This window comes from Mytilus trossulus, chromosome 9, assembly GCF_036588685.1.
Source record: "Mytilus trossulus isolate FHL-02 chromosome 9, PNRI_Mtr1.1.1.hap1, whole genome shotgun sequence".
NCBI lineage: Eukaryota > Metazoa > Mollusca > Bivalvia > Mytilida > Mytilidae > Mytilus > Mytilus trossulus.
In genome coordinates this window covers 64,440,947-64,456,514 of record NC_086381.1, presented here as the reverse complement: position 1 = coordinate 64,456,514, position 15,568 = coordinate 64,440,947, and the positions used below count along the sequence as shown (strand labels likewise).

Genomic DNA, 15,568 nt, shown 5'->3' with positions numbered 1-15,568 from the left:
CAAGCTTTGTACTTTTAATTTCTATGTATAACATAATTATTACATTAGTATTGAGGAATATCATGCATTGCTTGGGACAAGATTCCTCAATGTTGTGTAATAACCACAGGCATTTGTTATATTTCGATTTCACTGTTTTCTACCCCACTCAAACTTATAACGCCGTAAATCTAAATTGATTTATAACACGCCTACATTTGTTGTCGGAATCATTCGTAGTAGCCTCTCCAAGTATGTCAAACGTAATCATTTCGACTACCCTGCCGATAGGAAATATTTATCAGAAAAAGGTTTATGAAAAGCATAAAAGCGACTTTTTCACAAGTACTCTTAAAAATTTTAATTTCATGAATTTCGGAAGATTTTCTAAATGTGAAAAAAATGAGACGTGAGGTATAAATTATTAACTAGGTCAGTTATGTCGTTAGATTGCTGTTTCAGCAACCTAACGACAAAAATATCAAAAATGCATTTAGGCAATTTAAAAATGACTTCAATATTAGACAGATACAATCTCTATAATCATGATAATATGACCTCTAATATGTTAAACTCTAATTCTTTCCGAATCCACAAAAGTGTGTAACTCAAACAGGAACAAACATTTCATATATTTACCGAAGGATTACCTTAGACATCATTTAACACACCTATCAGTAATTGGACAAAAAGTCAAAACTTTGGCCTGTTGTCAAAAAAATTAACAAAATAAGCTGTTTTTACTGTATTTATATATCTGACCTTTCCATATCGGCCCGGGTATCACTCCTCGATCCTTATCAGCCCTCTAAAATTGACAGAGGAAATCGTTATGCTGTGCCTATATTATGCAAAATTTGCAATTACAAACAAATCCTTAATAATAGCTATAAGCAAAGCTACGTGTATCAAGGATTTATATAGTAAGACTTTATAAATACTTGTACGTTCTTACTAAGCGAAAATTGTCATCGGATATTCTTTTAGATAAGATTTCGAATACTTACATGTTGGTATTGTTAGTTCGAAGAGTAATATCAAGAAATTTTATAGAATCGAGGAAAATATTTGGAAGAATGACTCGTTCTTAGCAGAGGGTGGTAACAGGGGGGGGGTCTCAACACGGAAGCACATGAAATAAAAATCGGAATAACGAAGCACGAGAAACAAAATCGAAAATTTTAAAGAAAAAAGTACTAAACGTTATTGATCAACCGTTCTTGGAGATCATGCACTCACTATTAAAGGACACGAAGACCCTGCGGTCACATTCAAGCGTCCACCAGTTGCATCTGATTTGAAAAAAAAATATATTATTTTTATTAATTTGATGGACTTCATTACATACCATACATATACAATAGAATAGATACTGTTATTTAAGTACTTATAGGCTATTAACGAAGAGGGCAATTAATATCCTGGGAACCAGTATGTATGTATTGGTAAATTCCTGCGTTATTCGGAGCACCCTTCGAGAGATACGAGGACATAAGACATAATTTATTTAGAGTCTGTATAAGCAATACAATTAAAAACATAAGCTTTGAAGACCTTTAAAAACCGACACAACAAGCAAAACAAACATATCAAGTCATGCACACATACAATGAAACATAGAAAGCAAGAGTTCATATTAATATGTATACATGCAACACAAACGTTCTATAAAGCATCTAAAATACAAACTTTGAAGCATGCACTTATCACGGTACTGCAGAATCCGTGTACACTCTCTTTCAGGATTAATGGAGATTTGTCACTAACGTATTAACAACAATATTTACAAGGACAATCCCCACTCCAACACGTAAGGAAGTGATAGGACACCGGGAAGACTGGTATTATGGTGGAGGAAGCCGAAGTACTCGGAGAGAACCACCGGTACACTCGACGGGAACATACAAACAGAAGAGATATCAGCAGATTGATCTCAAGGGCAAAGTAAGGGGCAACTTTGACCTACCGGGCCCCCAAAGTATCCTTTCTAGTATAAACTTCGGCCTGGGTACAAGAGAAATTGGTGGGAGGGTGAAAATCACCCTTCTAAATTTCCAGCACCCCAAGTCAGATTTGAACCCGGGACCTTCAGCACTGTAACCATCGGTCTTAACCACTAGACCACGAAGCCACCAGTTCATTAATACATAATTAAAAACAGTAGTAGGGCTGACTTTGAATTAGTCCCGGTTTACTTTTTAATCAAATGCGGGACAAGCACGAGAAATTAAGAGTATCGACATGAAACACGGAAAATAAATATGGGGAAACACAAAGCACGCACATCGAACCAATATATACTGTTTATGAAGTAAGTGAATAAAAGGTAATCAGAATTGCGAAGTACACCAGATGATGGGAGAGACCAGAACGAAATACCAGAGTTTACTCTCAGTAACTGCAGAAGTCAGCAAAGGAGACATGTTAAATGATATTTGTCCTTATTTGGATCATATTAAATTTTCGAGAGAATGTTTTTGTTCTAAACACCTATGTCAACATATTCCACAATAATATATAGGATCATTGTAATGTCAAAGAGCGGATATGATATAATAACTCAAATTCGTTTTTATTTTATTTTAAAATTCTATGTATTGTATCAAGAAAGAGCGATAACGTGTCATTGTATTGCTAGATTATTGTCGTCTACTCTTAACCTGTCAGGATATACACATTAAACTTTCACAAGTACATGGAAGCAACTTCGAGTATTTCCAATATTTTTCCGACAAAAAGTCATAACAAAGATTTATCCCAAAAAACATTGATATCCAAAAAAAACGAAAACATTATTTGAAATTTTCAAGTTTAATCATCATCGTTTTACCGACAGTTTATTTTCTTGTATTAAATTTCATGAGAAGTCACCAAAGGAGACATGTTAAAGAATATTTGTCCTTATTTGGATCATATTAAATTTTCGAGAGAATGCTTTTGTTCTAAACACCTATGTCAACATATTCCATAATAATATATAGGATCATTGTAACGTCAAAGAGCGGATATGATATATGATCATACCTCGATAATGTCTGTAAAAGGCATCAGATTCAGAATGTTTGTTTTTGAATATAATTTTATCAAAACTATCATTGAATTGATTGTTATCTGCCATACTTCTTGTGTCTATTTTTACTGCCTCAAAAATGTAACTAATATAAAATATGCTTAAAACGAAATTTCACCAGTATGACATGTAATAAATTATAAAAATTTAACATCTGGTATTTACATATTATCCACACTTTATTGCTTTAGCAATTGAATTTTATTACCTCTTGTTTGAAATTGTAGGGTACATTTTATATTTGAAATGCATGAGCTCTAGCACATACACATTATAAAGGTTATTGAGTTGACTTTCGTTTATACAACCCTGCTATCCTTCATACAACGTACATGTTTAAAATGCTTATTCCTAAAGCACATATTATGATACGACATATACCTCCATATCTAAAAAATAATCAATTGCATGTACAAATTGTATAAAAAAAGATATTTGTTGATATTCTATACTATTGAATTAGATATGAATCTCAAATTCTGCATCATAATATTTTCCATTAGTGGTAATATGAGCATTTGAAAAAATAATAATACTCAAAAACATCTTAGCAGCTCATATTTCTGCTTATAAATTCGGTTAACATTATATAACTATAATAATTTTATCATTATCATATTCTAAAGACTAATCCAAATTCAACTTATTCATTTACGATTTCATATATCCTTATAATCTGTCATGGGCGATCCGGGTTTCACAATTCCAATGAAAGAAAGGATTTAAAACGTACATTTTATCTTTTAGTAACATTTCAAGTGCATGATGAATTTAATTTTCTTTCAGTTGTTCGTTCACGGAAACTTACTCGTTTGAAATTAGTAAGACATAGTTATTTGACAATTTTAACAGAACTATATTCATCTGTTAACACGTGTAGATGTGTTGAAAGAATGACAAGGTCTACCAAAAATCTACTTTCAATTGAAGATTTGCTAATCCTTCCGGGCCGGGGCATTTGATATCAACCCAGGTTTTTGGTGGTGTTCTTGTTGGTAAGTCTTTATTTTTTAATGTTGTGTTTTGTAAAATGTTGTAGGCCTTTTTTTTTCTTTTTTTTCCATAACTTCTATAGTTTGTTTTTGACTAGGTTGAATATCGTATTTTACTATAATCATATGATGCAACTTGAACTTGAATCTTGATAAGCATACATTGTATCTGTCGACATTGAAAAATGCTTTTTCGTGTTTTTCTTTTTATCTTATAAATTTGATATATATTATCTGTAAATAGTTTTGTCACCCCTTTCGCGTTGTGGAAACCTGCATATGGATTTAAATGCTTTTTTCTAAATAAAAGTATACCGAGTCACATTTGTTTTATTATTTGTATTATTTATGTGGAAATTATAAAAAAAAAAAATTTTTTATAAATTCAGTGGTAAACTTTAAATAAACTGTCTTTGAAACAATCTCAAATCAACAATTGTGTAGTTATTTTGTCAAATAATTTGGTCTATTAATCATTTTATTGGCAGCTTTTGTTGCTTATTAAACTCATCAATGATTATGCATCCTTGAACTTTAAATTGTTTGGTTTTATATTATCGGTGAAAAAATGACAAAAAAAACGATTTTTTTTTAAGTTAATCGGAAGATACGAAGACCTTGTTGATAAATATTCAGTATCAACTTCGCAAATACTACATGATGGTCTTGAAGTATAGATTATAGGTACTGACGTTGTTTGTCATCTTAATAACTTGTAATAGTGTTCTTTTTATTTGTCTTTGTATATTTTTAACCTTTACTGTTAAGTCCATTTTTAGTAATATCCTTTTGGCGTGGCTGGGTATTTAAAGATCTATATAGTGTCTATACGACATTTTTTTTTCTTTGTTGACATAGTTGTTATTATAGTGATTAAGATAATAATAAGTGACTGCTGTAACCGAAATGTTGACATTTTTACCATAGTATGTCCGTTTTATTTGCTCACACATTTTTTTTCAATATAATGGTATTAAGCAACTGTCATACAAGTGGTAGCAAAAAATCAGGTTTAAATCACCATTTTCTACACGAGGAAATGCCTGTACCAAGTCAGGAATATGACAGTTGGTTTGCTACTCGTTTGATGTGTTTGAGCTTTGGATTTTGCCATTTGTTAAGGGACTTTCTGTTTGAATTTTCCTTGGAGTTCGGTATTTTTGTTCTTTTACTTTTGAATAGGAACATTTGAGAATTTGCATTAATTTTTAGATAAGTGCAGAAGAACCATAAGTCGCTATACCATTATTTCTAAAAAAAATTACAAAAAACACCAGAATTATCAAAATCAGATCAAGAAAGGAAATGGGGTATCCATCCATGACACAAAATCAGTATGTGCACAGCAAAAAATCCCTAAAACAAGGGAACAGTTTAAATTAATTTCTATGTTGTGTATTGTGTACTTTTGTTTGTCTGTTTGTCTTTTTCTTTTTTAGCATGGTTAACCACGGCGTTGTTAGTTTATTTTCGATTTATGAGTTTGAATGTCCCTCTGGTATCTTTCCCCTCTTTTAAACTTATTTACAAATATTTTTCATAAAAATTATTAGCTCCTAAAAACAAACAAGACTACATTGTCTGGTTAACGTTTGTCCTACCAGATGCGTTGGTTAGGAGACTGCAATATCATGGGGTACTTTCATTCAACCACAAGTGATGACAAACAATTGATTGAATAGCAATTATAGTTGCAACTCCTTGGCAAGGTTATTCTATATTGATATTTGTTATCGACCGATTTAACGGTGTATGTAATATTTGTCATTTGAGAACAAATTGAAATATTTTTTATTATTGTCTAACCCTATGCTGACAAACATACTATACAATCATAGAATATAAATTTTTATTTATGAGCCCCTCTATACAGATTTATGACAGACCATGCAAATTAAACAACATGCATATTCATTAGTTTCAAATATGAATTATGAAAATATACAACCTAATTGTGAATTATTAACAATATAAAACTTCTCACAGTCTTTCCAAAAGAGAATTACAAGTTTTAGCACCTATTCTGAAAATATCATGATTCGCGAATAAATCTTTTAGTATGTAAATTTCGTAAAATTTTCATTTATGTACTGAGAAAGACAAGTTCAGAACAGTCAACTAATTTCAAGTCATGAAGTAAAAAAACAACATCAGTATTCAATTAGGTCAATGAGAATAGAAATACACTTGAGTATCATAAGAACTTAAACATTAAATACATCAGCTGCAAAAAGTTGTTGTCACGTTTGCGATAATTCTCAACACAGAACAACGTGCATTGTTTTTGATCAAAACTTCAGCATAGGTCTTTAAATTTCTTTATTCTTAAACACGAATGTATTTTACGAAATCTTATAAAAATTATGTGTAATTATTGTAAATAGTAAGATTTAAATGTACTATTTACTTTAGGCTATTTTTAAAAAATAATCCATAACTTACTGGTAACAGAATGACATGCAGACTATATCCTTGTTCATCGACCTTAAACCTTAACCTTGATCCATGTTAGATATTTGATATATCATATTTTAAAATTACTTTCCATGTATCCTTAACATCATACACACATTTCAAGGGACATGTAAAAAAACGGATTCAATTATCAGTGTAGAGACCACGTATTTAAGAAAATATTGTCATATCCACATTGAACGAACTTAACTTTTAAATGATACCATTAGATCATATCAATCATTCAAACCGTATAGATATAAACGTATGGTACAAATTTTAGAAGCACGACGCTAATTTCTGTAAAAAAATCGATAAACCAATCAATTACAGACGCATGACCCACGACAGGAGTTTCTGAAAAGTAATGAAACCTAAAGTTACCATCCGCAGTAGTTGTTCATGTGTTTCTAAAATAGCCTTTAAAGGGTTACAATATAAAAACAAAACATAGAAAGATAAAACACAATGAAAATAACGAAAATGGAAACACGAGAGAAGCATCGTTGGACATATCCCTCGTGTGCTGTTCCTATTGACAAAGGGTTAAGTATGTTGTTGTTTTAAATGAGGACCTAACCCCTCGATATTCAAATAGGTATAACGAATTATCGTACTTTCAAACCATTACTTCTACTGAAAGAAACATGGAAGATATATACATTTTTTCTATAGTTATTGGACACCATAACGTTTGCATTTTTTCAGGTCTTGTAATAAGACAAGAAATACTGTAATGCTCGGTCATTGCTTCTTCTTCTGGGGAGGGGAGGATAAAAATCAATTCTTTTTTTTTTTAATTTGAAACAAGACGTAAATAGCATTGAGATTCCTTACCAATTGACGCGTCATTAAATATGATCGTATCATTCTATACTATAAAGTAAGTGAATAACAAGAAATCAGAATTGCGAAGTACACCTGCTGATGGGAGAGACCAGAACGTCTTCCAACATTTTAATACGTTTAAGAGTTTACTTTCAGTTACTGCAAGGATCGTTGGTACACTTTTTTAAAACTTGTATCTTATATTGAAAGATTATTATAGCGATACTAAAATTACTTAACAGTTAAGTGTTTTACTCAAATTCCATTTATTTTCTATTCTATTTATTATAATCAAAAAGGGGCGATAACTTGTCATTGAATTGCTAGATTATTGACGTGTACTCCTAACCTGGATATAAACATTACACTTTTATTAGTACATAGAAGCAACTGTGATCATATTTAATATTATCCCTTGTAAAAAATTCAAATAAATATTAAATGGGTAGCATTGCAATGAAACATAATTAAACAATGACAACATTCTATTTGAAAATATATGTACCCGTGTTTTTAATAGCGTCCAAAGTAAAACAAATTTCAATTTTCTACACAATTAAAAAACTGTCAATCTATATTGGTGTTATAATAGAGCATAAGTCGACTAAAACATTTTGTATATTGTATTTGTTCAAACAAATAATATATCTGATATACAAAATTAATTCTTCGAAGTTTGTATTTTTTTTTTTTCTTACCTCTTAATTTTTATTCAACATTTATCCCAAAAGGCCCTCTTTCACATAAAAAATAGTGCAATGCATTGAATATTAATGACGACTTCACAGTAAAGGCCATGACCGGGTATGAACTCATGGGAAAGGAATGGTTTCTTTACAGACAAAATGTAATACTTAAATAAAGCATGTATGTCCTCTTTTACCAGTGAACTTTGAAAATGTTGCTTTAAAACAATGACTTAGAATTAAAATAATCGGATAGTAAGATAATAACTGACAATGTTGGAAATTCAAGTGTACCGAACCATTTGTGTAAAAAAAAACATTCTTGAAATCAATCGTTATAAGTAATTACATTCTGACTATAATACAATTATTTGACCATCAAAGTGTCTACTGGGATATATTTATACTACAAAAAGGTGAGAAATTACTATTAAGGCACAAATTGGCATAGTTGTTCAGATAGGATTTTTTTATGTGGCATAAATTCCTCTGCAGTTGTATCCTGCACATTGTCAAAAGTCAAATATTATGATTATGATTATGGAAACCGAAAAAAAGAATTTATAAAAAAGATTTCTCCCAAAAAAACATTGAAATGAAAAAAAATAACTTAAAAACTATTTAAAATTTTAATGTTTGATCATCATCGTTTTTCAAACAGTTTATTTTCCTATATCAAATTTCACGAGAATTCTGAAAAGGAGGCATGGTAAATATAATTTGTCCAAACCAAACCACATTTCCTTATTTGGATCAAAATCAATTTTTAGAGAGTATAATTTTTGTTCTAGTCACCTATGTCGACATATCCCTAAAGAATATTTAGTTACATTGTAATGTCAAAGAGCGGATAGGTTACAAGATCATATTTCGATAATGCCTTTAAAGGGAATACGATTCAAAATGTTTTTAATATTTATATCTAGTAAATTATTATCGAATTGGGTCTTCTCTGCCATACTTCTTTTGTCCTTTTTTACTGTCTCAAAAAATGTTTGCAAAAATGTAACTTATATTAACTACGCTTACAACGCAGTTTCACCAGTATGGCATGAAGAAGTTGTCAAAATTAAAAATCTGGTATTTACATATTATCCATACTTTATTGCTTTAGAAATTGAATTGAAAAACCTCTTGTATAATATTGTAGGGTACATTTCATATTTGAAATTCATGCGCGCTAGAGCATCAACATTAAAAAGGTTATTGAGTTGACTTTCGCTTAATCAACCATGCTATCTTTTAAATAACGTACATAATTAAAATGCAAATTCCTAAAGCAGTAATATGATACGGCAAATACCTCCATATCTAAATAATAACCGATTGTATTGAATATTGTATGAATATGAGATTTAATGATATTTCATATTATCAAATCAGATATGAATCGCACATTCTACTTCATAATATTTTTTATTAACTGTAAGATGAGCATTTAGAAATATAATAATTAATAGATTATGTTCTGTTTATAAAGACGGTTACCGTGATACATAAAATAATAGTATTGTTATGATATTCTAAAACAATTATCAAAATTTATCTCATACATAATATTCTATCATAGAGAATCCGTTTAATGTTAGCAAAGTTTGTAATTATAACATGGTGTGTGATATATATTTTACAATTTTGTTGCATTATTTTGTTGTGAGATTGATGTCCTGTTTCTCATCCGAAGAAACCAAAATGAATGAAAAAAATGTGAACTTAAAGTGTTTTAGCAAGAACTGTGTACCCGTTTTTTTAAATTTGTTTTTGGTTGACAAGAATTTCACATCATCTACAATATTTATTTTAAGACAAACGCTTTTTCCTGTCGACATAAAATATAAAGGCCGACTTCGTTTAGGGATTACAAGATACCTCGTGTTTGTTTTATTTGATAACTAGTATAATTTTCGAAAATGTAATCAGTTAGAAATATGTAATTGACAATTGATTTATAATTTTTTTTTTCCCTGGTAAGTAGCACGTGTAGATGTTTTATAAGAATGACAAGAGCCTACCAAAAATTTACTTTCTATTGAAGATTTGCTTATTCTTCAGGGGTATCTGATCGGGTATCCCGGGTTTTTAGTTGGGTTCGAATTGCTATGTCTTTATTTTTTAATGTTGTGTTTTGTAAAATGTTGTAGGCCTTTTGGTTGATTTTCTTTTATCCCATGACTTCGTCAGTTTGTTTAGAAGATTGAAAATCCCCTTTAACTATACTCATATTATAACATTTGAACTTGAATTTATTCATAAGGTTGTCCAAAATGTCGCATTCCTTTGTCGACCATGCAAAATACTTATTTGTGTTTTTTACTTCTTTTCCTTTTTAAATTTGACATTATCTGCGACTAGTACTATTATCCCTTTCGCGATGTGGAAACCTCATTATTAGATCCATTGCTGATTTTGAAATATACTAATTCCGAGTCTCATTGATTTTTTTAATTTGTATTAGTTATCTGCTTACCCTTCCGAAGCACCTGATATAACCCCCAGTTTTTGGTGGGGTTCGTGTTGCTTGGTCTTTTGTTTTCTATGTTTTGTCTTGTGTACTCTTGTTTTTCTGATTGTCTTTTTCTTTTTTAGCCATGGCATTGTCAGTTTATGTTTTATCTATCAGTTTGAATGTCCCTCTGGTATCTTTTGCCCCTCTTTCATACCTACCTACCTACCTAGTCCTTATTATGCCCGGGGGCACATAGGGCAAGGACTAGTTCTTTCCACTCATCTCTGTTCTGTGCTTTCTTTTCTATTACACCCCAGCTGATTCCATGTTCTTTCATTTCAGCTTCAACTGTTCTTCTCCAAGTTGTTTTAGGGCATCCTTTCTTCCTTTTCCCCTCATGTGTCCATCTTAGGGCTACTCTGATCAAGTCCTCTGCTGGTCTTCTAAGAACATGGCCAATCCATCTCCATCTTTTCTGTTTCAATAAAGTCTCCATGTTGTTGGATCCTGTTGTTTCATGGAGGTCTTTGTTGGTGATCTTACGCGGCCAGAATATCCTTAATATCTTTCTAAGGCAACCGTTGTGAAAACTGGAGAGCTTGTTGATGTCTTTTTCTGTCATTCTCCAGCATTCCGCCCCATATAGTAGCACTGCTAGTACACAACTGTTGTATAATCTAATTTTGGTGTTCTTACTGATGTTGCTTGTCTTCCAGATGTGTCTAAGTTTTAAAAATGCAGTTCTTGCTTTTCCTATTCTGGCTCTGATGTCTTTGTCTGCTCCTCCTTCAGATGTTACTATGCTGCCCAAGTAGGTGAAAGATGAAGTGCAGTCTAGGGGTGTCCCATTTAAATCTATTAAAGGGGGCTCTGTTGTGTTTAGAGGCATGACTTCTGATTTCTTGATGTTGATATTTAATCCAATCAAACTTGCATTCTTTTGTAACTTGGTGGTTTTGTCTTGCATGTATGTTTCTAGATGCGACAATAAGGCCAGATCATCTGCATAGTCCAGATCTTCTAGGTAGTTAAAAAGAGTTCACCTAATGCCTGTGTTGTTGCTGTTACTGATGGTGGAATTCATTACCCAATCGACAACTATAATGAATAGAAGGGAAGACATAACACAGCCTTGTCTAACTCCAGATTTTACTAGAAAGCTGATGTCTGATGAAGTTCCCACAGTGCATCTGAATTCTGTATAGAACATTTTGATAAGTTGTACTATTTTTGCTGGTATTCCATAGCATCGTAAAATCTTCCATAAGCTTTCTCTGTGTATGCTGTCAAAGGCTTTTTCAAAGTCTATAAAGTTGATTATTAATTGTCTCTGCCATTCTGTGCACTGTTCAATGATGTTTCGTAGCACAAATATGTGGTCACAACAACTCTTTCCTTTTCTAAAGCCTGCCTGTTCTTTTCTGAGTTTGTAATCAACTGCTGTTTTAATTCTGTCTATTAATATTTTGGTAAAATTTTTACTTGGGATTGGTAATAAGGTGATTCCTCTCCAGTTATTGCAGTTTGTGTGATCGCCTTTCTTAGCCAGTCTTATGATGTTAATCTGCTGGATTAAACCTTTTGGATTATAGCTCTTCATCTTTTATATAAGCTTTGGATTTCAAATATTTTGGCCACGAGCATCACTGAAGAGACATATATTGTCGAAATGCGCATCTGGTGCAAGAAAATTGGTACCGTTAATTTTATTACCCTTTGACCAGTCTTTAGGTATCTTGATGTTTTGCCAAATCTTTTTGAATGGTGTATGAAGAATGTTTGCTGTTAAGGTTGGATCTGATTTAAATAGTTCTGCTGATAGTTTATCGTTTCCAGGGGCTTTATTGTTTTTAAGACTCTTTACTGCTCTGATAATCTCCGATCTTGATGGAATTTCTATATTTACATCAAGGTCGTGCTCTGCTATGGGTATGTTTGCTGTTGTTTCTGGTTCTGGCCTATTAAATACTTCTTTGAAGTGCTCATTCCATCTATTCTCTTGTTCTCTTTCAGATGTTATTATATTACCCTGTTTGTCTTTTACTGGCATGTTGGTGTTTCTTTTTTGACCATAAAGTTTCTTTGTAATTTGGTAAAGGTCGCCCATTGTTTGCTCAGACGCAGCTTTTTCAGCCTCTAGAGCTAATCCCTTGATGAAATCTTTTTTTTATCTTTTATGGTGGCTTTCTTAACGTCCTTATTACAGTTGGAGTATTGGCCCATTAGTCTGTCTTTTAGTCTATCAGAGTGAGTGTTGCAGATCTTTTTCTTTAGCTCTTTCCTGTTGTCAATCAGCGTCCATGTCTCTTGTTTGATCCATTCTTTGTGCTTTTGGCGTTTGAAACCCAATATTTTTTCACTGGTCTTTTTAAACAGATCTTCCACTTCATGCCATTGTTCATCTACTGTTACACTTTCTTCAGTGTTGTTACTTTTTATTTGTTCTAAGAGTTGAAAGCGATTCTTCAGTTCAAATTTGAAGTCATGGTTGGTTTTCATGTGTCTGAGTTTCCCTGTGTCGAATCTCTGTACCCTGCAAGGTTCTGATGCTCTCATTAGTTTGAGTTTGATGTTTGCTGTGACAAGATGATGGTCACTTCCAACATCAGCGCCTCGCCTTACTCTCACATCCTGCAAGGATCTCCTCCATTTGCCATTAATTGCTATGTGGTCGATCTGGTTTTTATCTCTGCCTCCAGGTGATACCCAAGTCAGCTTATAGACATCCTTGTGTCGGAACAATGTTCCACCTATTACAAGATTGTTCAGTCCACAAAAGTCTACTAGATGTTCTCCATTTTCGTTCATAATCCCACAGCCATGTTTTCCCATTATTCCCTCTTTCATATGGCTTGATAAATTCAGTGCATAATTTCAAATAAACTGTCTTTGAAATTATATTTAATCAACAACTGTGTAGTTATTTTTGTCTAATAATTTGGTCGAATAATCTATGTATTGGTGAGCTCTGATACATTTGGTTTGAAAAATTAAGTTTTGAGATTCAATTGAAAATTCACATTTATCCATAAATACAATGTCAAATATCTACAGTTTTCAGTTCACATTCGAGTGTTGTGTTTCATCTTGAAATACGTAACAACTCTTTCCCAAAACATCTTGATGTCCATAAACTATACCATTTTAGACCAACAGATTTCTGCTGAAATATGAAAAAAAAGTCTAAAACCTCTCCAGTTATTTAGATTTTTTTTAACTGTTGATATTTAACATTGTATTTACAGAAAAATGTGAATTTTCCATGTGTGTGGATGTTCTATTTTCCCCCTGTTATATAAATCCTTGGACTTTAAAGTGTTTGGTTTTATATTATCTGTGAAAAAAATTCCAGAAAAGCGCTTCTAAAGCACAACATTCAAAAATCGAAAATATTTTCATCGTTAATAAAACATAATCCATCAATCATATAATGATGTAAATTTTATATTCATTCTATTTTAAAATAAATCGTAAATCATGATGCAAATTTCATTTCTATTTCATTTCAAAATAAACAAATTACATTTAACATGAAATTATCAAAATTGTCTTTGTTTTACAAACATTTTCGAAACAGCACTCTAAAATATGCAAAAAGTATCATATAAGATATTAAATAACTATTCTTGTTCACATGCACGTACAAAGTGCTTTTTTTATTTTTTCTTATCTTATCGACATATCTGTTAACTATATTGTTCGGTTTAATATGTAAATTTAACTGTATTTAAACATCGACAAATTATAATTTAAGCAGACTTCTGTCATGTTTACTGGCCCTTGCCTTATTAATGTTTATGCGGATGTTTTAGTGACAATGCTTATAGTTGCTGTCTCGTGGTGTATATTACAATAGATTTATCTTTATCTACACATGTAGTTGCATGTCCATTCTTTTTATTTCTATCAACAAATCTCGTGATTCCTGTTTGGTCTGTTTAATTTGTAAATGCAACTAAAAACAAGTATCATATTCATCATATTTGTTCCGCGGGTTCTGATTTCTATTTCATTTTGAAAGTATCTTGAAAAGGTTTTTGTGTAGTGTACTATTTTAAGGACAAATTAAATCAAAATTATAAAAAAGACTACCAGTCCTCCCTCAAAATCGGACAGTTCAAAGTTAAGGGAATATATAATTCAGTTTGACATCTTAAGACATTTTAACTTTTTACCTTTATTTTAAAGTCGATCACCTAAGTTTAACATGTAAAAGCATACCCTGCTTAATATTTCATGCAGAATATATGAAAAATTATTAAGGAAAGTATATAAAAAAGTTATACTCTGTCCACACTATGGACTTTATATGTGAACCACGAATATCAAAGGACAATAAATGTGACCTCGAACCAAGTGGTCGTTTCCACACTAGCTTTCTCCTTATGTTAAAAACAATTCATCTGAAATAAGTTTTTTTCTTTTATTCACCAAATTCTGATTTCAAGACAAAACACATAAAACAGACTGGATTATTTCTCTGCTTGAGGCTAAACAAAAGATAAATATTCATTTAAACGAGACTCGATTACGAACTGAGACGTAAAATATCAATCGAAAGTTTATTTCTGAGTATAATTTGAAAATATGAAACAACTATACCGGTCTAAATGGGCTTTGTAGAATATAGTATACTGTTCATTTACAGTTGCTACAAACTTTGTGTATCATACGTAGACAATAATCATAGATAAAAATAATCATAGGCTCACTACATCTTGAATGTAAAATCAGTTGAATATTGTGTTTTATCATACTGTGTAGAACTTGGGAAGATATAGCATTCCAGTAATCTGAACACATTAATTTATGCCGAAACCTTAATCTTAATTTATTTAATATAAAGGATATTCAGACTGGGATATTTTAAGATTGCAAACATAAACTATTTCTTTTACATGTTTACGTTATCATGATTATGTGCATCGTTTTTAAAATTATTTATTAGCGCTATATCATTAAATACTGTTTATAAACACAGTTTTAACATACATCATTTTGAATTTAACTTAGAATTACAAAATGCTGGGCCGTTTATGGAACCTCAAATAAAAGAAAGGACATGACAAAGCCTGTTTATACATGTTATACCGTATTACGTGAATTATTTTTA

The 15,568-nt window shown here is 31.4% G+C and overlaps 3 protein-coding genes across 3 annotated transcripts in view; 1 reads left to right on the top strand and 2 right to left on the bottom strand.

Moving 5' to 3' along the window:
• Nucleotides 1-3,770: 3,770 nt before the first annotated feature.
• The window catches only part of LOC134684850 (uncharacterized), a 33,471-nt gene continuing 21,673 nt past the window's right edge, over nucleotides 3,771-15,568 (top strand). Inside the window, exon 1 of the mRNA XM_063544160.1 lies at nucleotides 3,771-4,044. The gene's annotated coding sequence lies outside the window, so the exon portion shown is untranslated. The remainder of the gene's footprint in view (nucleotides 4,045-15,568) is intronic.
• LOC134684852 (uncharacterized) lies at nucleotides 10,682-11,422 on the bottom strand. The gene has a single exon (XM_063544162.1). The coding sequence runs from the start codon at nucleotides 11,420-11,422 to the stop codon at nucleotides 10,682-10,684; it is 741 nt and encodes a 246-aa protein (XP_063400232.1).
• LOC134684851 (craniofacial development protein 2-like) lies at nucleotides 12,598-13,287 on the bottom strand. The gene has a single exon (XM_063544161.1). The coding sequence runs from the start codon at nucleotides 13,285-13,287 to the stop codon at nucleotides 12,598-12,600; it is 690 nt and encodes a 229-aa protein (XP_063400231.1).

Coding starts and splice junctions, on each gene's coding strand:
- LOC134684852 (XM_063544162.1), bottom strand. CDS start 11,422: ATGCAAGACAAAACCACCAAGTTACAAAAGAATGCAAGTTTGATTGGA.
- LOC134684851 (XM_063544161.1), bottom strand. CDS start 13,287: ATGGGAAAACATGGCTGTGGGATTATGAACGAAAATGGAGAACATCTA.